The sequence below is a fragment of the Ranitomeya imitator genome, chromosome 8 (genome assembly GCF_032444005.1).
Source record: "Ranitomeya imitator isolate aRanImi1 chromosome 8, aRanImi1.pri, whole genome shotgun sequence".
Classification (NCBI taxonomy): Eukaryota; Metazoa; Chordata; class Amphibia; order Anura; family Dendrobatidae; genus Ranitomeya; species Ranitomeya imitator.
In genome coordinates this window covers 106,233,323-106,258,788 of record NC_091289.1, presented here as the reverse complement: position 1 = coordinate 106,258,788, position 25,466 = coordinate 106,233,323, and the positions used below count along the sequence as shown (strand labels likewise).

Below are 25,466 nucleotides of genomic sequence, written 5' to 3'. Positions count from 1 at the left end.
TCCAGTAAGAAAGTATTTTCATTACTGGTGATTGGTCTTTTTAGCTTTAAGTCCTTTAAATGTATGTCCTCAGATCCATAACTTTATATTTATTAATGTGGCATCGTGACTTATATAAGATTATATTGTCATTTATTCCCTAACACTGACTCTCTGTACCTACAACAGGCCACAGTGCACACATGTGCAATGATGGCAAAGTACAGATAATGAAAAAGCACATAAAGTAATTAAAGTACTCCAGATATCCTTGGATCTTATAACTTACAAGGAAAGCAATACTTGCCGCACACGTAATGACTATATGAGATTACTTTTAGTTGTAAACTTTTTTTAGTAGGACTCAGACTTCTGTCAGAGAATTACATTGAGAGTATTTTCCTGCATTTACTTCTGATATATTGCGCTGTGTGGACATACCGTGGCATACATTGGTCAATGACCAGCCATAGTGGAAAAAAATATATACTGCACAGTGTTTATGTACAGAAGTGTAACAGACTATGGATCCCTATATTGTAAAAGAACATAGCAGCCTAGCTTTCTCAGAGCATACGTCAAATGAGAGCAAAAAAATAGAAGTGAACAGAATATCCTACTTGGGATTATTCTGGGAGTCAAATTACTTCTCTTTTGTACGTCCTCATCTTGAAACATTCAGCATAGAGCGCCACTGTATCCAACGGTGCAATGACCATGCCAGAGATTTCCAGTGTTTTGCAAATCTCCAAATGGTGATGAAGGGATCTGGTTACTATAGGGAGAGTTATAACCTCCTTACAGGAGAAATCAGTTGAGTTTAAAGCTTATGGTTCCTCGTAGGTTTTGTTCTCATGTGTGTATGATATCATGTTTGAATAGTTATGGTTTTGTTTTTTCATTACTTGTCCTGTGAGTTTTTCACAAAGATTCACCTGATTAATTAGCATGTGTCAGATCATGGATATATATATATTTTGCCAGCAACTAGATCATAGCATAATAGTTTTAATTATAAGTAATTTAGATTTGGATGGTTTAACTATGAGGACACGTCTCATAAATGAAAAGCGCTATATCATACTTAAACAGGTGAAAAAATTTGAACATACAGTAGCATAATATTAAATAGGGTGAAAACTTTAAGGTGTTTCCAGTCCAGCTTGTTTGTGCATGTTGTAGGTTGAAATATATAGGGAAAAAAAATCGTTTTAAAGACTGCTTACACCTTTACAATATTTTATCATTGAACTTTCTAAATAGTCTTTAAAAAAAAAAAAACCATACCAACATGCCACTGCTGTGCAATCTGTGTAACCAATTCACTGACTGGACTTCAAAATGTGACACAAATTGGTAGGAGCTCTGCTTCTGTCTCTGACCACTCACTCTGCTTTTCACCCTCCTTTCTCTTAAGGTACCATCACACTAAACGATATCGCTAGCGATCCGTGACGTTGCAGCGTCCTGGCTAGCGATATCGTTCAGTTTGACACACAGCAGCGATCAGAATCCTGCTTTGATGTCGTTGGTCGCTGCAGAAAGTCCAGCACTTTATTTCGTCGCTGGACTTCCTGCTGACATCGTCGGCGTGTGTGACGCCGATTCAGCGATGTCTTCGCTGGTAACCAGGGTAAACATCGGGTTACTAAGCACAGGGCCGCGCTTAGTAACCCGATGTTTACCCTGGTTACCAGCGTAAAAGTAAAAAAAAAAAAAACACTACATACTTACCTTCCGCTGTCTGTCCCTCGGCGCTATGCTTCTCTGCCCTGTGTAAGTACAGCGGCTGGAAAGCAGAGCGGTGACGTCACCGCTGTGCTTTCCGGCCACTGTGCTTACACAGGGCAGAGAAGCAGAGCTCCGAGGGACAGACAGCGGAAGGTAAGTATGTAGTGTTTTTTTTTTTTTTTTTACTTTTACGCTGGTAACCAGGGTAAACATCGGGTTACTAAGCGCGGCCCTGCGCTTAGTAGCCCGATGTTTACCCTGGTTACCGGCATAGTTGGTCGCTGGAAAGCTGTCTGTGTGACAGCTCTCCAGCGACCAAACAGCGACGCTGCAGCGATCCGGATCGTTGTCAGTATCGCTGCAGCGTCGCTTAGTGTACCTTTAGTGTTAAATAGAAGCAGAGGGGAAGAAGGGTTGTATACTGCAGATCAAAGTGTGGAGATGGTGAAAAGCATCTATGTTCTCAGGCACAGCAGAGATAACAGGCTGTAGATAAAATGAATTCACATGTCAGAGAAATTATTCCAGATATGAAAGTCTACTGAACTATACTGAGCCATGAAAGCGTACTTATCACAAACTGATACATGCAAACCCAGGAACTTACTTCTCACAGATGGCATATTTTTATGGAAGGGGCGCAACCAAACCTAAAAGTTTGAAACTTGTCCCCTTCCCTGAATATGAACCCTGGAGGGTTCAACCATAACTCCCAAGCAGCATGCCCGCTGTCTTGGGGTCATATTCGACACCAAACTTTCCTTTACTCCCTATATCCGATCACTTACTCGCTCTTGTCACGTGCATCTTAAAAACATCTCCAGAATCTGACCTTTTCTCACCATTGAAACTGCTAAGACTCTTACTGTCGCTCTTATTCATTCCCGTCTGGACTACTGCAACTCTCTTCTGATCGGTCTCCCTCTTTCCAAACTTTCTCCTCTCCAATCCATCTTGAATGCGGCAGCCAGGGTCATATTTCCGTCCAGCCACTTCACTGATGCCTCCATCTTGTGCCAGTCATTACACTGGCTACCCATTCGCTACAGGGTCCAGTATAAACTCATCTCTCTCACCCACAAAGCTCTCCACAGTTCTGCACCGCCTTATATCTCCTCTCTCATCTCTGTCTATCGCCCTACATGTGCCCTCCGTTCTAAAAATGACCTAAGACTAACATCCCCCGTAATCCGAACCTCACACCTCCGTCTCCAAGACTTCTCTCGTGCTGTGCCAGATCTCTGGAATGCACTTCCCCAGACGATCAGAACGATCAGGCTGATACCGAGCCCCGACCTATTCAAGCGTGCTTTAAAAACCCATCTCTTCAAACAAGCCTACCACATCAACTACTCAGTAAACTAACTTTGTCCTGTTCCCTCCTTCCAAATATTATCTGCATGTGAATCTGCACCCTACTATTCATCTGTCTCCACACCCTCCATACACAAGATAACTGCACTTGATACTTAACAAGAAAATACACTGGCGCTAAAACTCTACATGTGAGCTCCACAAGTGCCGCTGGTATCCCAATCGGATAATGTGCCCAATCCGACAAAAAACAAAAGAACCAATCTCCAATCGGCCAAGTGACGTCACTCACTGCTCGGCGGTGTTGGCCATCTTCCGCGTGTATCCAGGGACGCCTCCGGCCGGGACGTCTCTGGCTCTACATGCAATCCAAGCAGTCTTCGCCTGCTATACCCACAGCCACCGCTAACAGCTGTTGCTGGCATCTGCACACTCACCTACTACAAAGACGAGACTTGTCTCCAGTACAGCGGACTTCCAGGAGCGCAAGTTCAACATCTGAACCCGAAGCTAACAGCTCACCAGTGCGACGACATCTACACGGCTGCACCAAGTAAGGAATAGATCATCAGCAGTTACTATTAATGGGTGCGATCTAGTACACACTAGTATAGAGCCTAAACAGTCACCTGGATAGTTAATAGCGACTGCCGCTCAGGTACATATGCAGTTTCTATATGTAATAGCAATATCTTGCATGTCCATCAGTTTAAGCCACTTGTAGCGCGGTATTCCCACTGTTGCAGATTGCACTTGATACTTGACTATTGCACTTAAACACACGGGCTGATGACCGGATCATGCAGCTTTATATGAAAATCCCTATTTATTATAATTGCCAGACCTGAAATAACAAGCACTTTTCACCTATTGTGTCCCCCCATTTCCTTGTAGATTGTAAGCTTGCGAGCAGGGACCTCACCCCTAATGTCACTGTTTAAATTGTCTTAACTTGTACTGAATTTATTGTTTGTACGTGTCCCCGCTTAATTGTAAAGTGCTGCGGAATATGTTGGCGCTATATAAATAAAAATTATTATTATTATTATTATTATTATTATTATTAATATCAGCCCCCAGCTGTGGGTTTTTTCTCAGCTGGTTAGGAAAATGAAAGGAAACTAAAGGAATTAGAATTGCAGAATGAATCATTTTCCAACTTTTTAAACTAATAATATTCACTAAGATATAAACATTATTTTTTAAACTGTCAAAGGTATTCATAGCTTTTGTACTTTTCAGACCTCTACTAGATTTCTCTAAAGTTAATAAGTCACATTATTCCATTACATTCTTATATTGTCTTAATAAGGTACTCCAAAACCGGTGATCAAATGGTTACATAATAACAAGGAATTAACAGGAACAGAACCTGGCATCAACATTACAAAGAATGGGACATTGCTCATCATCAATTCCTTGACACCTTATGACAGTGGAGAGTACAAGTGTGTGGCTACAAATGAAGCAGGGCTAACAGAGAAGAAATATAACCTGAAAGTCCATGGTAATTATTATTTTTACATTAAGTACTGTTTTCATTGTAGATTGAGTCATGCTTAATAGGCATTTTTCACAAAATCAATAGTGGGGCCTACATACTAGACATCTTAAAGGTAAAGATGTTTAAACCATTAGAAATTTGAATTTGCCTGCTTTGCCATTTTTTTCCCAAGAGATTTGTGGAGAATATATTTGCCATGAAACTTAATATCTTAAAGCCTCTACTTGCCAAGAAAAATACATGCACAATGGGTACGAAAAGTATTCAGACCCCTTTAAATTTTTCACTCTTTGTTTCATTGCAGCCATTTGGTAAATTCAAAAAGGTTTATATTTTTTTCTCATTAATGTACACTCTGCACCCCATCTTGACTGAAAAAAACAGAAATGTAGAAATTTTTGCAAATTTATTAAAAAAGAAAAACTGAAATATCAGATGGTCATAATTATTCAGACCCTTTGCTCAGCATTGGATAGAAGCACCTTTTGAGCTAGTACAGCCATGAGTATGGGAATAATGCAACACGTTTTTCACACCTGGATTTGGGGATCCTCTGCCATTCTTCCTTGCAGATTCTCTCCAGTTCCATCAGGTTGGATGGTGATCGTTGGTGGACAGCCATTTTCAGGTCTCTCCAGAGATGCTCAATTGGGTTTAGGTCAGGGCTCTGGCTGGGCCAGTCAAGAACGGTCACAGAGTTGTCCTGAAGCCACTCCTTTGTTATTTTAGCTGTGTGCTTAGGGTCATTGTCTTGTTGGAAGGTGAACTTTCGGCCAAGTCTAAGGTTCAGAGCACTCTGGAAGAGGTTTTCATCCAGGATATATCTGTACTTGGCCATATTCATGTTTCCTTCAATGACTACCAGTAGTCCTGTCCCTACAGCTGAAAAACACCCCCATAGCATGATGCTGCCACCACCATATTTTACTGTTGGGATTGTTTTGGGCAGGTGATAAGCATTGCCTGGTTTTGTCCACACATACCACTTAGATTTAACACTTAAAAGGTCTATCTTTGTCGCATCAGACCAGAAAATCGTATTTCTCCTAGTCTGGGAGTCCTTCATGTGTTTTTAGCAAACTCTATGCAGGCTTTCATATGTCTTGCACTGAGGAGAGGCTTCCGTGGGGCCACTCTGCCATAAAGGCCCAACTGGCGAAGAGCTGCAGTGATAGTTGACTTTGTGGAACTTTCTCCCATCTCCCTACTGCATCTTTGGAGCTCAGCCACAGTGATCTTGGGGTTCTTCTTTACCTCACTCACCAAGGCTCTTCTCCCACGATTGCTCAGTTTGGCTGGATGGCCATGTCTAGGAAGAATTCTAGACATTTAAGGATTATGGCCACTGTGATCTTACGAACCTTGAGTACTGCAGAAATTCTTTTGTAATCTTGGCCAGATCAGTGTCTTGACACAATTCTGTCTCTGAGCTCCTTGGCCACTTCCTTTGAGCTCATGATTCTCATTTGGTCTGACATGCACTGTGAGCTGTGAGGTCTTATCTAGACAGGTGTGTGCCTTTCCAAATCAAGTCCTTTCAGTTTAATTAAACACAGCTAGATTCCAATGAAAAATAGAACCATCTCAAGGAGGATCACCAGGATATGGACAACATGCGACTTAAATATGAGTGTCTGAGCAAAGGGTCTGAACACTTATAGGAAAGAGAAGGAGATCCAGCTCAACGAAATAGTGAAAAATCCATAGTTTATTTCACTTAAAATATAGTGAAAGGACAAAACATCAGCATACAAAAAAATATTTTAAAACCAAGGTCAACGCGTTTCCGGTGACTAAGCACCCTTAATCATCGAGACCGCGGTGATCGGTGCGCCGTACTAGTACTGCTGCTGGCACTTATGCAGTGCCGGCAGCGCAGTACTAGTACGGCGGCTGGCGCGAAGGGGTTAATAAATTTGCAAAAAAAAAAATTTCAGTCAAGATGGGGTGCAGAGTGTACATTAATGAGAAAAAACATGAACTTTTTTGAATTTGCCAAATGACTGCAATGAAACAGAGTGAAAAATTTAAAGGGGTCTGAATACTTTCCATACACACTGTATAGCACTCAGAGGTCTCCTAGAGCAGTATTGAACACCTTTTGAGCATATATGGCCTTATTAATGACCAACATACTTGGCTAGATGAAAATGGATGTTTACTGTTGTTTTTTTTAATGTTATTCCCCCTTGCCAAAATAATTCAACATACATAACATTAAAATACTATGTTATTAGAAAAAGCTGGTGTCCTGGTGAAATGCACATCAGGGACATATGTCCTGGTAGGATATTACGCAGTAATCAGAGTTCTAAATAAAATAAAGTGATCTAGAAAGGGGAATCTAACATAGAAACATGTGCGTCAACAATAGCACAGCCTGACAAGCTGCATATGATCTGACAGCTTACTTACATCTGTGCGCTGATTACGTTCAAGCATTGGCGTGGTCTCCAGCAAGGGGATACTGCACCTAATAGCTGCTATATCCACACGCAGTCATTCACTCTAGCCACATACAGACTGGTGTGGCTCACATGTAGGTCCATTAGGCGGCATGGTTGGAGCTGGATTTCAAATGTATCGATGTCACAGCAGAGATATATTGCTTCACAACTGCTACTTTGTACCAGCCACATGTGGACCTGGTATGGCCTGTTCTGTATAAATCAGGTGAGGCCTGCATGTCAGATCATCTGGTGGCATGTTGGGAGATAGGTATCATTTGTATTGATGTTATAGCAGAGATCCATAACTTCACTGCCTCCACATACATCACATCAGCATCATCACATTATACAGATACGGTAATCTTCTGGAGAGGATTCCAGTGTTGATCACTATACAGTTAGATCTGACATAAGCAAATACTGTAGTTACTCTATATGAGACTTCTTGATGTGATTAATCTCATGATCCAGTACATGAAATATGCTGCTATTTACTCCTCCTGGCCTTTAATTTATAAGGGACAATAGTCAGGGATCCAATATAAAATATAAACAACTTAGACTTAAAAAATCCAATCAGGGATTTAGTGAGTGACGGCTTTATTAAGTACATAATTATAAAACCAAGCAGTGACTTAATATACATTACATCCTCAATACGTTGTATGTGAATTATTCTATTTTTTTTCTACTATTTTAAATAATTAATAAAAATAATAAGAATTGTATTTTATTCGGTTATCCTTTTCCCCTACTTTCCTTTCCCAAATTATCTACAGATTCTAAGTGGTGTACACTTACGTGAATAATATTTAATGATGCTGAAAGTTATAAGATACATACCCATTCCCGGGAAGTAATTTGCGGCAACAGCCAACAATATTGCTGTGGTGCGTAAATTCAACTATTAAAACAATTTTAAAACCTTAACATTTAGTTTTTTATTTCCCACCCTCCATGCAAAAAAGGAATTGTACTGTACATTACTCTAAAATACCATGCTACTAGGAACGTACACATATAGTCGGAAAGCAATTTGCAGCAACAGCCAGCAGTATAATTTTGGTGTCTGTCTATGGTTGTTAAATTCATCTATTGCAACTATTGTAAAAGCTTAACGTTTTTTAAAGTTTTCCCCCTTTGAACAAAAATGCTGCATAATCCAAAAATACAGCATGTAAATGAAAATACGGCTACACAATGTAGAGTAATCATGTATAGTGTATAGTTCATAAATTGGTTAGAACGAGTATTCAAAAAATGTAAACGTGCCTGTTACATAAAACCTTAAAAAAATGCACCCCAAGTTCTCTCCAAAAAAAGAATGGGACAAACAAGCTTGCTAGTCTGACTTCCCAAAAGCAAGTAACAGGTACTATATATATATTCAGTACAGACCAAAAGTTTGGACACACCTTCTAATTTAAAGAATTTTCTGTATTTTCATGACTATCAAAACTGTAAATTCACACTGAAGGCATCAGAACTATGAATTAACACATGTGGAATTATAAACTTAGCGAAAAAGTGTGAAACAACTGAAAATATGTCTTATATTCTAGGTTCTTCAAAGTAGCCACCTTTTGCTTTGATGACTGCTTTGCACACTCTTGGCATTCTCTTGATGAGCTTCAAGAGGTAGTCACCAGAAATGGTTTTCACTTCACAGGTGTGCCCTGTCAGATTTAATAAGTGGGATTTCTTGCCTTATAAGTGGGGTTGGGACCATCAGTTGTGTTGAGTAGAAGTCTGGTGGATACACAGCTGATAGTCCTACTGAATAGACTGTTAGAATTTGTATTATGGCAAGAAAAACGCAGCTAAGTAAAAAAAAAACGAGTGGCCATCATTACTTTAAGAAATTAAGGCCAGTCAGTCCGAAAAATTGGGAAAACTTTGAAAATGTCCTCAAGCTAGCTCACATGAGGACTGCCCCAGGAAAGGAAGACCAAGAGTCACCTCTGCTTCTGAAGATAAGTTTATCCGAGTCACCAGCCTCAGAAATTGCAGGTTAACAGCAGCTCAGATTAGAGACCAGGTCAATGCCACACAGAGTTCTTGCAGCAGACACATCTCTACAACAACTGTTAAGAGGAGACTTTGTGCGGCAGGCCTTCATGGTAAAATAACTGCTAGGAAACCACTGCTAAGGACAGGTAACAAGCAGAAGAGACGTGTTTGGGCTAAAGAACACAAGGAATGGACATTAGACCAGTGGAAATCTGTGCTTTGGTCTGATGAGTCCAAATTTGAGATCTTTGGTTCCAACCACCGTGTCTTTGTGCGACGCAGAAAAGGTGAACGGATGGACTCTACATGCCTGGTTCCCACCGTGAAGCATGGAGGAGGAGATGTGTTGTGTGGGGGTGCTTTGCTGGTGATACTGTTGGAGATTTATTCAAAATTGAAGGCATACTGAACCAGCATGGCTACCATAGCATCTTGCAGCGGCATGTTATTCCATCCGTTTGCCGTTTGGACCATCATTTATTTTTCAACAGGACAATGACCCTAAACACACCTCCAGGCTGTGTAAGGGCTATTTGACCAAGAAGGAGAGTGATGGGGTGCTATGCCAGATGACCTGGCCTCCACAGTCACCAGACCTGAACCCAATTGAGATGGTTTGGGGTGAGCTGGACCGCAGAGTGAAGGCAAAAGGGCCAACAAGTGCTAAGCATCTTTGGGAACTTCTTCAAGATTGTTGGAGGACCTTTCCCGGTGACTACCTCTTGAAACTCATCAAGAGAATGCCAAGAGTGTGCAAAGCAGTCATCAAAGCAAAAGGTGGCTACTTTGAAGAACCTAGAATTTAAGACATCTTTTCAGTTGTTTCACACTTTGTTAAGTATATAATTCCACATGTGTTAATTCATAGTTTTGATGCCTTCAGTGTGAATTTACAATTTTCATAGTCATGAAAATACTGAAAACTCTTTAAATGAGAAGGTGTGTCCAAACTTTTGGTCTGTACTGTATATATGTATGTATATATATATATATATGTATATATATATATATATATATATATATATATATACATATATATATATATATATATATATATATAGTGGTAATGTGACTCACTCAATGGCTTACAGAGGTAGACACAGTAACATTGCTTCTGCTGGTTTATTTAAAACATGGCATACACCAGTGCAGAGGTCACCTAAGTAAACATGGCTGTTCCATAAAGAACGGGAAACAAAAAGATAATGTATATCATAGTCCATATGCCTGCAGGAATCTGCCCGCTCAGAGTACAATCAATACAGTCTAGCCCAGTTGCACATCTCTGGAGCTCTCTTGCCTCCAAACATAGTGGCCGGATATTTTACCTGCCGAGTCACACCCTTTAGGTGGAGATATGGTGAGTACTCATCCCACCCACCACTTACAGCTACTAACAAATAAACTCATTCCTGTCATGGACAATTTACCCCTCAGCATATAACATGCTGGAGAGAAACGCCTTGGTTTCACATCACGGAAGTTAACAATCTTCATCATACATATCTCTCCATACATAAATTGCCAGTGACCAGGGTATTCAACTATCCTCCCAGTTTGCAATTGCAGTGGATGAAAACTAAATAAAAAATTGCTGTTACTGAGGTGCTGTTACTGCAGTATCTCACTGATCAATCAATTCACAGTCACACTGACTATGAAGCTACAGCACTTCCTTATCTCACTGAATCTTTGGATTATTATTCACAAACTAAAAAAAAAATGGCTCTGATTGGCCAGCCTTCATCTTTTATGCTGGCTGAGAAAATGCATTTTGAAGGGTTAGGCTAGACTATGTGATGTGATATTGCAGGTCATTTTGGGAAAACCTGTGCACATGCAAAGCTCAATAAATTATATTCCATTCTCTGTGGATTGATCCAATCATCTCTACTTAAAGGGAATCTGTCTGCTCTCCTTACATTTGTTTAATCTCTTTGTTCTAATCATCATATGATAGAAATGTATAAAAATGTCAATATTTGAATGCATAAATCAAAGGGGCTGATCAGGTTTGGGATAAAAGTTTGCAGAAACCATATATACCTGCAGACTTCTGAATCCTCACAGCATGCAAATTGCACACTGTCCGGGTTCTCCAATGGTGGCGGTGAGAGTGGACAGTCATGTGACTGCAACTATGCAAACTGTGTGCTTCTGACCACATTCCGTCTAGTAGTTTGTGGCCTTGCTCAATAAAAATGAATAAAATGAGTCCGAGCACATCTATTTGGCAAGTAACGACATGTATGCAAATCGCACACTTACAGTCACTTGACCATCCGCTTCCATTGCTTCCACCTGACAGGGTGCAGTGCGCACTGATGTGAGGATTCAGAATTACAGACTCTCACCACAAAACTTGACAACTCCTTTAACAACTGGATCTTACCTTACCAGTTCACAGTTCATCAGAGTCTAATCAATGCTTACAGTGCCAGAGATATATCCAATTGAAAAGGGAAATCATTTATATATTTCCATTATGAATATCAGAAGAATGGTAAAATTCTGAGTTGTAATAAAGGAAGCTATGACGATTAGAGTTGAGCGACCTTGACCTTTTTAGAGTCGAGCCGGGTTTCGCGAAACCCGACTATCTCAAAAGTCGGGTCGAGTGAAATCGGCCGATTATGACGTAAAGTCGGGATCGACCGAAACATGAAACCCAATGCAAGTCAATGGGGCAGCATAGTCGGCAGTGAGTGGGGGCCAGGAAAACACCTAGAGTGCCCATTTTAATGTCAAAACCATCCATTCTTCTTAATGAAGCTTGTCAAGCGTAATTTACCTTATAATAATTGGAAGGCATTTGAAATTGGGGGTCATTTGGCTAAAGTTGTGGTGGGTAGGGCTGGTTCAAGTAATTAGTGGGCCCAGGAAATCTGGACCACGTCACGGCAGTGGAGCAGGGAGAGGTAAGTATTTCAACTTTGCAAGTGCTGTGAACCTGAGCAAGCAGGGGGGGCCCACTCGTTGGCATTGGCACTGGCACAGGGCCCCTCAAAGTACAGCGGTGTGTTTGCACGGCGGGGGCGCCTCCCACCGGCAGCAACACTTTTGCGTACCATGAGAGGCCCTGTGCCAGTGACGTCGCCAACTAGTATTCCTCCCCCCACCTGATGAAGGAACCTGCACTTTCATCTGCACCTTCCTGTTTGTCCCCGTGTAAGGTGGTATGGTATGCGGGAAGGGGGACCTGACTTTCAGCAGGGTCACAATCTTGCAGTGTAGCGTGCACGGGAAATGTTGCGTTATGGGTCAATGTACCAGCAGACTCATCTATCACTGGCTGGGCAATGGGCAGGATGAGGAGGAAACACAGATATAGGCCCAAAGAATAAAGTCGGCTAAATGCAGTTCAAAATTGGTAACACAGGACTAATCAGGGGGCATTGCAGTGGAGGACAACTGGAATGAGAGGCTGACACAGAGAGTAGGCCCAAATCAGTAAGTAGTCGAAATGCAGTTCAAAATTGGCAACAGTAGTAAACAGGCGGCACAGCTTTGTTCAGTGGAGGAGAACAGCAAGGAGTGGCAGACACCGATAGTAGGCCCCAACCCAACTAGTAGGCCAAATGCAGTCTAACATTAACAACTACTTAACGAGCGCCTGAAAACGGAATTTCAGGACAGGAAACCAGGAGAACAGCAAGGAGCGGCAGACACCGATAGTAGGCCCCAAACCAACTAGTACGCCAAATGCAGTTGTTCCGTTTAACCACAATTTAATGAGAGCCTGAAGATAGAAGTTCAGGATAGGCAACCTGGAGAACACCTTGGAGTGGAACACACCATCTCTCTACACCCCATACCCAATTTGTAGGTCTAATGCAGCGTAGTTTCCAACAACTACTAAACGAGAGCATGATGATCGAAGCATTGGCGAGGAAACCTGGGGAACACCTTGGAGTGGAACACACCATCTCTGTACAGTGGAACACACCATCTCTCTACACCACATACCCAATTTGTAGGCCTAATGCAGCGTAGTTTCCAACAACTACTAAACGAGAGCCGGAAGATCGAAGCAATGGAGAGGAAACCTGGGGAACACCTTGGAGTGTAACACACCATCTCTCTACACCCCATACCCAATTTGTAGGCCTAATGCAGCGTAGTTTCCAACAACTACTAAACGAGAGCCGGAAGATCGAAGCAATGGAGAGGAAACCTGGGGAACACCTTGGAGTGTAACACACCATCTCTCTACACCCCATACCCAATTTGTAGGCCTAATGCAGCGTAGTTTCCAACAACTACTAAACGAGAGCCGGAAGATCCAAGCAATGGAGAGGAAACCTGGGGAACACCTTGGAGTGTAACACACCATCTCTCTTACACCCCATACCCAATTTGTAGGCCTAATGCAGCGTAGTTTCCAACAACTACTAAACGAGAGCCGGAAGATCGAAGCAATGCAGAGGAAACCTGGGGAACACCTTGGAGTGTAACACACCATCTCTCTACACCCCATACCCAATTTGTAGGCCTAATGCAGCGTAGTTTCCAACAACTACTAAACGAGAGCCGGAAGATCGAAGCTCAGGAAAGGCAACCTGGGGAACACCTTGGAGTGTAACAAACCCTCTCTCTACACCACGGAAGGGCTGATTCTTAGGAAGGAAGGCTGTCGGAAAGAAGCAGGGCGCGTCCGAGGGTGATTATATTCTTATTAGGTATATACTCACCCTCGGACGCACCCTGCTTCTTTATTTGTAATGAATGTTTATTTGCAATGTGGTTTTGACTTACTCTATTTTTTTGGTAAATAATGATTTTATTATTTTCATTGTTTTGCATCCTCTTGGCAATAATATAAAGAAGACGCGACAGGACAACACTCGGTGGATGCCATATCTGTGTTTAAAATTGAAAAAACCTTTCAGTTAACTACTTGCAGGAGAAAGTTATTGTAGCTGGTGGCCATTTTTAGTACTGTACCAGATTTTTGTTGTATGTGTTTGTTTTTAATGTTAAAATGTCTGCATTTGATATCTCTCCAGTATTTTCTTTTTTATAAGCAAAATACTTATTTTTATATTTTCTGATGTTGGTTCCAGGGGTACACGGGCAGCAGTGGTGTGGTCAGTGGAGGCCTAGTGGAAGGAGTGACCGCAGACAGGCATCGAAGGCCTAAAATAATAACACATGGCTGTAGGCAATTTTAAATTGGTTCCAGGGGTACACGGGCAGCAGTGGTGTGGTCAGTGGAGGCCTAGTGGAAGGAGTCACCGCAGACAGGCATCGAAGGCCTAAAATAATAACACATGGCTGTAGGCAATTTTAAATTGGTTCCAGGGGTACACGGGCAGCAGTGGTGTGGTCAGTGGAGGCCTAGTGGAAGGAGTCACCGCAGACAGGCATCGAAGGCCTAAAATAATAACACATGGCTGTAGGCAATTTTAAATTGGTTACAGGGGTACACGGGCAGCAGTGGTGTGGTCAGTGGAGGCCTAGTGGAAGGAGTGACCACAGACAGGCATCGAAGGCCTAAAATAATAACACATGGCTGTAGGCAATTTTAAATTGGTTCCAGGGGTACACGGGCAGCAGTGGTGTGGTCAGTGGAGGCCTAGTGGAAGGAGTCACCGCAGACAGGCATCGAAGGCCTAAAATAATAACACATGGCTGTAGGCAATTTTAAATTGGTTCCAGGGGTACACGGGCAGCAGTGGTGTGGTCAGTGGAGGCCTAGTGGAAGGAGTCACCGCAGACAGGCATCGAAGGCCTAAAATAATAACACATGGCTGTAGGCAATTTTAAATTGGTTACAGGGGTACACGGGCAGCAGTGGTGTGGTCAGTGGAGGCCTAGTGGAAGGAGTGACCACAGACAGGCATCGAAGGCCTAACATAACAAAAATGTCAATACAATGGTATTGTCAGTGGCAGGCATTGAAGGATGTCAGCGCATAGACTAAACATTGGTGGAGCTGTGAGATAATTTTGCAAGTGGTAGAGCACTGTTTGAGCTGGGGTGGGGGGAAACTGTCTTGTGGCCGGCGGTAGAGGCCCAGGGCCCCTCATATTACAACGGTGTGTCTGACGTTGGGTGCGCACCACCACCGCCAGAGACACTTTATTGTACTAGGAGGGACCCAGTGGCAGTGCCGTCGACCAAAAGCGGGCTCACCCACCTCTTCAGACAAACTGCACTCTCACGGGTGCTGTCGCCAAGTGTCGATACCACGGCCCCGTGTGGGGAGTTTGGCCATTTAGTGAGGTGTAAACATGTCGTATGCTGGACAATCAGGTGCAGAAAATTATGAGATTGGAAAAGGCATTCAGAATAGTCCACAGGCAAGACCTTTTCATAGGAAAGCTAGGTGTCAGCCGGGCAAGGTGGGGCAAAAGATTTCGAAATCCAGTTGTGGTTCATTTTAATGAAGGTTAGATCATCTACATTTTGGGTAGCCAGACGAGTCCTTTTTTCTGTTAGTATTGAACCTGCAGCACTGAATACTCTTTCTGATAGGACACTAGCTGCCGGGCAAGCAAGCTCCTGCAATGCATATTCTGCCAATTCTGGCCAGGTGTCTAATTTTGATGCCCAGTAATCAAATGGGAATGACGGTTGAGGGAGAACATCGATAAGGGATGAAAAATAGTTTGTAACCATACTGGACAAATGTTGTCTCCTGTCACTTTGAATTGATGCTGCAGTACCTGTCCTGTCTGCGGTCATAGCAAAATCACTCCACAACCTGGTCAGAAAACCCCTCTGGCCAACGCCACTTCTGATTTCTGCCCCTCTAACTCCTCTGGTCTGCTGGCCCCTGCAGCTCGTGTGAGAACGATCACGGGCGCTGTGTGCAGGGAATGCCAGAAGCAAACGGTCAACAAGAGTTGATTGTTTGGTTGCTAATATTAGTTCCAAGTTCTCATGTGGCATTATATTTTGCAATTTGCCTTTATAGCGAGGATCAAGGAGGCAGGCCAACCAGTAATCGTCATCATTCATCATTTTAGTTATGCGTGTGTCCCTTTTGAGGATACGTAAGGCATAATCCGCCATGTGGGCCAAAGTTCCAGTTCTCAAATCTGCGGTTGTGCTTGGTTGAGGGGCAGTTTCAGGCAAATCCACGTCACTTGTGTCCCTCAAAAAACCAGAACCCGGCCTTGCCGCGCCACCAATTTCCAGTGGCCCCGGAAATGCTTCCTCATTAAAAATATAATCATCCCCATCATCCTCCTCGTCCTCCTCCTCCTCTTCGCCCGCTACCTCGTCCTGTACACTGCCCTGGCCAGACAATGGCTGACTGTCATCAAGGCTTTCCTCTTCCTCAGCTGCAGACGCCTGATCCTTTATGTGCGTCAAACTTTGCATCAGCAGACGCATTAGGGGGATGCTCATGCTTATTATGGCGTTGTCTGCACTAACCAGCCGTGTGCATTCCTCAAAACACTGAAGGACTTGGCACATGTCTTGAATCTTCGACCACTGCACACCTGACAACTCCATGTCTGCCATCCTACTGCCTGCCCGTGTATGTGTATCCTCCCACAAAAACATAACAGCCCGCCTCTGTTCACACAGTCTCTGAAGCATGTGCAGTGTTGAGTTCCACCTTGTTGCAACGTCTATGATTAGGCGATGCTGGGGAAGGTTCAAAGAACGCTGATAGGTCTGCATACGGCTGGAGTGTACGGGCGAACGGCGGATATGTGAGCAAAGTCCACGCACTTTGAGGAGCAGGTCGGATAACCCCGGATAACTTTTCAGGAAGCACCTCACCACCAGGTTTAAGGTGTGAGCCAGGCAAGGAATGTGTTTCAGTTGGGAAAGGGAGATGGCAGCCATGAAATTCCTTCCGTTATCACTCACTACCTTGCCTGCCTCAAGATCTACAGTGCCCAGCCACGACTGCGTTTCTTTCTGCAAGAACTCAGACAGAACTTCCGCGGTGTGTCTGTTGTCGCCCAAACACTTCATAGCCAATACAGCCTGCTGACGTTTGCCAGTAGCTGCCCCATAATGGGAGACCTGGTGTGCAACAGTGGCAGCTGCGGATGGAGTGGTTGTGCGACTGCGGTCTGTGGACGAGCTCTCGCTTCTGCAGGAGGACGAAGAGGAGGAGGAGGGGGTGCGAACGGCTACAGCCAATTGTTTCCTAGACCGTGGGCTAGGCAGAACTGTCCCAAACTTGCTGTCCCCTGTGGACCCTGCATCCACCACATTTACCCAGTGTGCCGTGATGGACACGTAACGTCCCTGGCCATGCCTACTGGTCCATGCATCTGTTGTCAGGTGCACCTTTGTGCTCACAGATTGCCTGAGTGCATGGACGATGCGCTCTTTAACATGCTGGTGGAGGGCTGGGATGGCTTTTCTGGAAAAAAAGTGTCGACTGGGTAGCTCGTAGCGTGGTACAGCGTAGTCCATCAGGGCTTTGAAAGCTTCGCTTTCAACTAACCGGTAGGGCATCATCTCTAACGAGATTAGTCTAGCTATGTGTGCGTTCAAACCCTGTGTACGCGGATGCGAGGCTAAGTACTTCCTTTTTCTAACCATAGTCTCATGTAGGGTGAGCTGGACTGGAGAGCTGGAGATCGTGGAACTAGCGGGGGTGCCGGTGGACATGGCAGACTGAGAGACGGTGGGAGATGGTATTGCTGCCACCGGTGCCCTAGATGCAGTGTTTCCTACTACGAAACTGGTGATTCCCTGACCCTGACTGCTTTGGCCTGGCAAAGAAACCTGCACAGATACTGCAGGTGGTGCGGAAAATGGTGGCCCTACACTGCCGGAAGGGATGTTGCGTTGCTGACTAGCTTCATTGGCCGAGGGTGCTACAACCTTAAGGGACGTTTGGTAGTTAGTCCAGGCTTGCAAATGCATGGTGGTTAAATGTCTATGCATGCAACTTGTATTGAGACTTTTCAGATTCTGTCCTCTGCTTAAGGTAGTTGAACATTTTTGACAGATGACTTTGCGCTGATCAATTGGATGTTGTTTAAAAAAATGCCAGACTGCACTCTTTCTAGCATCAGATACCTTTTCAGGCATTGCAGACTGAGCTTTAACCGGATGGCCACGCTGTCCTCCAACAGGTTTTGGCTTTGCCACGCGTTTTGGGCAAGATACGGGCCCGGCAGATGGAACCTGTTGCGATGTTGATGCCTGCTGCGGCCCCTCCTCCTCCGCTTCAGAACTGCTGCCGCCTGCACCCTGTTCCCCCAATGGCTGCCAATCGGGGTCAAGAACTGGGTCATCTATTACCTCTTCTTGTAGCTCGTGTGCAACTTCGTCTGTGTCACCGTGTCGGTCGGTGGTATAGCGTTCGTGATGGGGCAACATAGTCTCATCAGGGTCTGATTCTTGATCAGCACCCTGCGAGGGCAATGTTGTGGTCTGAGTCAAAGGACCAGCATAGTAGTCTGGCTGTGGCTGTGCATCAGTGCACTCCATGTCAGATTCAACTTGTAATGGGCATGGACTGTTAACTGCTTCACTTTCTAAGCCAGGGACGGTATGTGTAAAGAGCTCCATGGAGTAACCCGTTGTGTCGCCTGCTGCATTCTTCTCTGTTGTTGTTTTTGCTGAAGAGGACAAGGAAGCGACTTGTCCCTGACCGTGAACATCCACTTACGACGCGCTGCTTTGACATTTACCAGTTTCACGAGAGGAGGCAAAAGAGCTAGAGGCTGAGTCAGCAAGATAAGCCAAAACTTGCTCTTGCTGCTCCGGCTTTAAAAGCGGTTTTCCTACTCCCAGAAAAGGGAGCGTTCGAGGCCTTGTGTAGCCAGACGACGAACCTGGCTCCACAGCTCCAGACTTAGGTGCAATATTTTTTTTCCCATGACCAGCTGATGCTCCACCACTACCACTACCCTCATTACCAGCTGACAATGAACGCCCCCGGCCACGACCTCTTCCACCATACTTCCTCATTGTTTTAAAAACGTAAACAAACTAACGGTATTTGTTGCTGTCACACAAATTACACGGTGAGCTATAACTTCAGTATGATTTAGCTACCCCTTTACAGGTGAGTGAGACCACAACGAAAATCAGGCACAATGTTACACACTCTGTTGTTGGTGGCAACAAATGAGAGAGATGCCACACACGCAGGACTGTCACTGAAGCACAAATGTAAATATTAATCTCCCACTGATTTGATTTTTTTTTTTTTTTAAGGGAGACTTTAGAAAAAAAAAATAATAGAATAAAATGATTTTTTCAGGAACAATTTAGAAACCAAATAAAATAAAATGATTTTTTCAGGGAGAATTTAGAAAACAAATAAGACAAAAAAAGGCTTTCTATGGCCCACTGAGTGAGAGATGACGCACACAGGAGTCAGGAGTGGCACACAAGCCCAGAGGCCAATATTTATCTCCCACTGATTGATGTAGTGATTTTTTCAGGTAGATTTTGGAACCCAAATCAAGCTAAAAAAATAATAGGCTTTCTATGGCCCACAATTGGAGAGAGAGAGAGAGAGAGAGAGATGGCACACCCAGGAGTCAAGACTGGCACACAAGCAGAAAGGGCAATATTAATCTCCCACTGATTTGTTTTTTTTTGTTTTTTTTTTCAGGGAGACTTTAGGAAAAAAAAAAAATAGAATAAAATGATTTTTTCAGGAAGAATTTAGAAACCAAAGAAAATAAAATGATTTTTTCAGGGAGAATTTAGAAAACAAATAAAACAAAAAAAGGCTTTCTATGGCCCACTGAGTGAGAGATGACGCACACAGGAGTCAGGAGTGGCACACAAGCCCAGAGGCCAATATTTATCTCCCACTTTTTTTTTTTTGTTCCAGGGAAAATTTATAAACCCAATAATAAAAATAATAAATAGGCTTTCTATGGCCCACTATCTGAGAGACAGAGAGAGATGGCACGCTTAGGACTGGCACACAAGCCCAAAGGCCAATATTAATCTTCCTTTTTTTTTAAGGGAGAATTTATAAAACCAAAAAAAAATAAATAAATAGGCTTTCTATGGCCCACTATTTGTGAGAGAGATGGCACGCTCAGGACTGGCACACAAGCCCAGAGGCCAATATTAATCTCCCACTTTTTTTTTTTTTCCAGGGAAAATTTATAAACCCAATAAAAAAAAATAAAAATAAATAGGCTTTCTATGGCCCACTATCTGAGAGAGAGAGATGGCACGCTTAGGACTGGCACACAAGCCCAAAGGCCAATATTAATCTCCCTTTTTTTTTAAGGGAGAATTTATAAAACCAAAAAAAAATAAATAAATAGGCTTTCTATGGCCCACTATTTGTGAGAGAGATGGCACGCTCAGGACTGGCACACAAGCCCAGAGGCCAATATTAATCTCCCACTTTTTTTTTTTTTCCAGGGAAAATTTATAAACCCATTAAAAAAATAAATAAATAAATAGGCTTTCTATGGCCCACTATCTGAGAGAACGAGATGGCACGCTTAGGACTGGCACACAAGCCCAAAGGCCAATATTAATCTCCCACTGATTGATTTATTGATTTTTTCAGGTAGAATTTAGAACCCAAATAAAGCAAAAAAAAAAAAAAAAGGGCTTTCTATGGCCCACTGAGTGAGTGATGATGCACACAGGAGTCAGGAGTGGCACACAAGCCCTGAGGCCAATATTTTTCTCCCACTGATTGATGTAGTGATTTTTTCAGGTAGATTTTAGAACCAAAATCAAGCAAAAAAATAAATAGGCTTTCTATGGCCCACTGAGTGAGTGATGATGCACACAGGAGTCAAGAGTGGCACACAAGCCCTGAGGCCAATATTTTTCTCCCACTGATTGATGTAGTGATTTTTTCAGGTAGATTTTATAACCCAAATCAAGCAAAAAAATAAATAGGCTTTCTATGGCCCACTGAGTGAGAGATGACACAGACAGGGATGGCACTCTAGCAGAAATGTCAATCTTAATCTCCCACAAAAAAAAAAAAAAAACAGGGAGTGTCCTTCAATTACTATCTCCCTGCAGTAATCTCAGCCAGGTATGGCAGGCAGCAATAAGGAGTGGACTGATGCACAAATTAAATAAAAAGTGTGTACAAACCAAAAAGATAGCTGTGCAGAAAGGAAGGAACAAGAGGATTTGTGCTTTGAAAAAAGCAGTTGGTTTGCACAGCGGCGTACACACAGCAATGCAGCTATCAGGGAGCCTTCTGGGGCAGCCCAATGAGCTACAGCGCTGAGGGAAAAAAAAAAAAAAATGTAGCTTCCACTGTCCCTGCACACCGAAGGTGGTGTTGGGCAGTGGAAATCGCTACAGCACAAGCGGTTTGGTGGTTAATGGACCCTGCCTAACGCTATCCCTGCTTCTGACGAAGCGGCAGCAACCTCTCCCTAAGCTCAGATCAGCAGCAGTAACATGGCGGTCGGCGGGAACGCCCCTTTATAGCCCCTGTGACGCCGCAGACAGCAAGCCAATCACTGCAATGCCCTTCTCTAAGATGGTGGGGACCAGGACCTATGTCATCACGCTGCCCACACTCTGCGTTTACCTTCATTGGCTGAGAAATGGCGCTTTTCGCGTCATTGAAATGCGACTTTGGCGCGAAAGTCGCGTACCGCATGGCCGACCCCGCACAGGGGTCGGATCGGGTTTCATGAAACCCGACTTTGCCAAAAGTCGGCGACTTTTGAAAATGAACGACCCGTTTCGCTCAACCCTAATGACGATGACTTTGAATTTTAGCAGCATTCATGTCTGTGCACAAAGTTTGTCATCAATGAACCCACAATAATTTTCTTAGTCATTCACTAAAATTTATCTAACCTGAGATTTCACAATCAACTCTTCATTGATTGTGAAAATCTACCCAATGTACAAGAATGTCAGTGTGTCACCCTAAATAACTCATGATTTATTCTTTAATGGTAAGACTCATTGTCAGTTTCGCCAACATAAGGGGACCTACTTATTTTAGGATCACACCACATAACTCCACATTTGAACTTCAATGGAGGCAGTCTACGATGAAGACTCAGTTTTGGGATGCTGTGCCAAAAGCCATTACTGTAATCCGCCCAACACACAGTACAGATTAATGAGCTATACCAATGAAGTCTACCATAACTAAAAAAGCTGGTAGGAAGTGTATTGTAACATTACTGTAATTGATGGACAAAGTGACATTTAATAGCAGAACTGCCCAAAGCTCACCTTACTTCTAGAATTGTGTTGTAACATTTGGAGCATTACATATTATATTTGCTTTCATCTGCCCCTTACTCACTTTTCAAGTCCTCATTAAAGAAGTAATGTTTGCCAAGTTTTTAATTGAACTCAAATGCTGGAGAACATTGCAGTGAATCATTCTCACATATGGAAGTAATAGTTTACAGAACACAGTAATTATATACCAGTGTAAACATGCGCTTACTTTTGCAAATTTGCACATATTTTGTTAATTATTTATAGGAAAAATCTCATTTTCTGTTTGTAATTATCTATACTTTTGTTCTACAGATCCCCCAGTTATTAAAGACAAGGAAAAACTGATGAATGTCTCTGTTTTGTTGAACCATGATGTAAGCTTATATTGTGATGCTACAGGAAATCCACCACCACTTATCACGTGGTATAATGGAACTACCGAGGTATATATGGCTCATATATAACTAATTTCCTATACGACATACAGTGGCATGTATTAGTTTGGGTACCCCTAGTCAAAATTAGTGTTATTGTGAATAGTTAAGCAAGTCTAAAAGGCCCAAAGTTAAAGATGACTCATTTCCTTTGTATTTGTCAGAATTCTGGATTCCTTGGGAATCCAGAGTCCTAATAGTATTAACGGCAAAAAATATATATTGGCATCATTTACATTTAAAAAGAATATTAAAAGGAAAATGGGCCAATGCAAAGTTTTGGGCACCCTGCATGGTTAGTAGCTAGTAACACCCCCTTTTGAAAGAATCACAGCTTGTAAATGTTTTTTTTTCTTAACACATTCTTTTGATCATTGTGGCCAAACAATTATATTTTAACCTCATCGGTCCACAGAACTTGTTTCCAAAATGCATCATGTTTGTTTAAATGTTATTTTGCATACTTATGATGCTGAATTTTATGATGAGGATGCAGGAGAGGTTTTCCTCTGATGACTCTTCCTTGAAGACCATATTGGTTCAGGTGAGCAATAGAACAATATATCGCAACTCCAGAGTCTGCTGAATTTTTCTAAAGGTCTTTTGCAGTCAAGCGGGGGTTCTGATTTGCCGCAGCTTTCACTCAAATTTTACTTGGTCTTCCAGATCTTGTCTTGCTCTCCACTGTTCTTGTTAACTGCCATTTCTTAATTACATTTCGAGCGGAGGAAAGGGCAACTTGAAAATACTTTGCTATTGTCTTATAGCCTTCTCCTGCTTTGTGGGCCTCCACCATTTTCATTTTCAGAGTGCTAGGCAGCTGCTTAGAAGAACTCATGGCTGATGTTATTTGGCACAAGATTAGGGGAGGCTGGGTTTTTTGAAGCGGGGAAATTTGCATCACCTTCACCTGGCCTTTCCTAACGATGATAATGAACACGCCATAACCCTAACAGGTGTGAGGCAGTGAAGGGAATTATATGCGAGGGACGGTATGTATCCCCCAGAATGGGTATAGAAGCGTATTGAGCCTGCTGGAGTGCATTGCAGTCACAGACTGAGCTGTGGCTGCAGTGCAGAGTAAAAGTAAGTTTGGACTTGGTCAAGCTATTTGGCCAAGGCAGATTTAAGAAAATCCTGCATGGGCTTTTATTTTTGGTGTGAACTACAGGATAGTACTGGTGCGGTTTACTCCCTCCAGCCAGGTCTTACAAGTGGCTCATGGCCACAGATCCCATTTAAAAACCCTGCTGCAAAGGTTTGGGTGTGTCAGTGTTTGCAAGCTTCAGAGCGGTTGGCTCTGCAACATCCCGCTTGTGTGAAGTCAACACAGAGCCAAGGGAAGCAAAATGCCTGGCGCCCACTCAGTGTGACATGGTAATGCAGTCGCCCACAGCAACATGTTTTGGAGACGGACTGTTTTGGTGCCCCGGCTGCGGTCTGGAGGATACCGTTTTGCCTTTAAGTTGTGAGTTTTTGGACAGTAAGGGTATGTGCACATGTTGCGGAAAGTTGAGTGGATTATTCCGCACTGATTTTGGTAAATCCGCAGGTAAACTACACTGCAGATTTCCTGCGGAATTACCGCGGATTTACTGCATTTTTTGCGTTTTTTGTGTGGATTCCACCTGCGGTTTTACACCTGCGGATTCCTATTATGGAGCTGCGGAATCCGCACAAAGAATTGACATGCTGCGGAATAAACAACGCAGCGTTTCCGTGCTTTTTTTTCCGCAGCATGTGCACTGCGGATTTTGTTTTTCATAGGTTTACATGGTACTGTAAACTCATGGAAAACTGCTGCGAATCCGCAGCGGCCAATCCGCTGCGGATCCGCAGCAAAATCCGCAATGTGTGGAAATACCCTAAAGACATTTGCATTGAGCTTTACTGGGTCACTGCCTCATAACCACACGTTATGAACACCATCGCACTACGCAGGCTACTTAACCCCTTAATCCCATATGACGTACTATCCCATCAAGGTGACCTGGGACTTAATTCCCAGTGACGGGATAATACGTCATACGCGATCGGCCACGCTCACGGGGGAGTGCGGCCGAGTGTCAGCTGACTATTGCAGCTGACATCCGGCACTATGTGCCAGGAGCGGTCACGGACCGCTCCCGGCACATTAACCCCGGCACACCATGATCAAACATGATCGCGGTGTGCCGGCAGGATAAGGAAGCATCGCGCAGGGAGGGGGCTCCCTGCGGGCTTCCCTGAGACGATCGGTACAAGGCGAAGTGCTCACCTTGTACCGAGCGTCTACTCCCTGCAGACCCCGGATCCAAAATGGTCGCAGGGCTACTTCCGGGTCCAGAGCATGTTCCTGTAAGCAAGGAGCAGGGCACGCCAGATCTCTGATCTGACACAGTGCTCTGCAAAGTGTCAGATCAGCGATCTGTCACTATACAGTGATGTCCCCCCTGGGGCAAAGTAAAAAAGTAAAAACTATTTTTTGTAGATGTGTAAAAAAAAAAACTAAAAAAAAATTCCTAAATAAAGAAGAAAAAAAATATTGTTCCCATAAATCCATTTCTTTATCTAAATAAAGAAACAAAAACAATAAAAGTATACATATTTAGTATCGCCGCGTCCGTAACGACCCGACCTATAAAACTGTCCCACTAGTTAACCCCTCCAGTGAACACCGTAAAAAAAAAAAAAAGGCAAAAAACAACGCTTTATTATCATACCGCCGAACAAAAAGTGAAATAACACGCGATCAAAAAGACGGATATAAATAACCATGGTACCGCTTAAAACGTCATCTTGTCCCGCAAAAAATGAGCTGCAATACAGCATCATCAGCAAAAAAATAAAAAAGTTACAGTCTTCAGAATAAAGCGATGCAAAAATAATTATTTTTTCTATAAAATAGTTTTTATCGTATAAAAAGTGCCAAAACATAAAAAAGAT

General features: G+C 43.2%; 1 protein-coding gene across 1 annotated transcript in view; it reads left to right on the top strand.

Annotated features, from left to right (window-relative positions):
- HMCN1 (hemicentin 1) overlaps positions 1-25,466 on the top strand; it is a 733,390-nt gene that overhangs the window by 198,653 nt on the left and 509,271 nt on the right. Inside the window, exons 26-27 of the mRNA XM_069737257.1 lie at positions 4,337-4,531; positions 22,420-22,550. Coding sequence (XP_069593358.1) covers positions 4,337-4,531; positions 22,420-22,550 — 326 coding nt within the window. The remainder of the gene's footprint in view (positions 1-4,336; positions 4,532-22,419; positions 22,551-25,466) is intronic.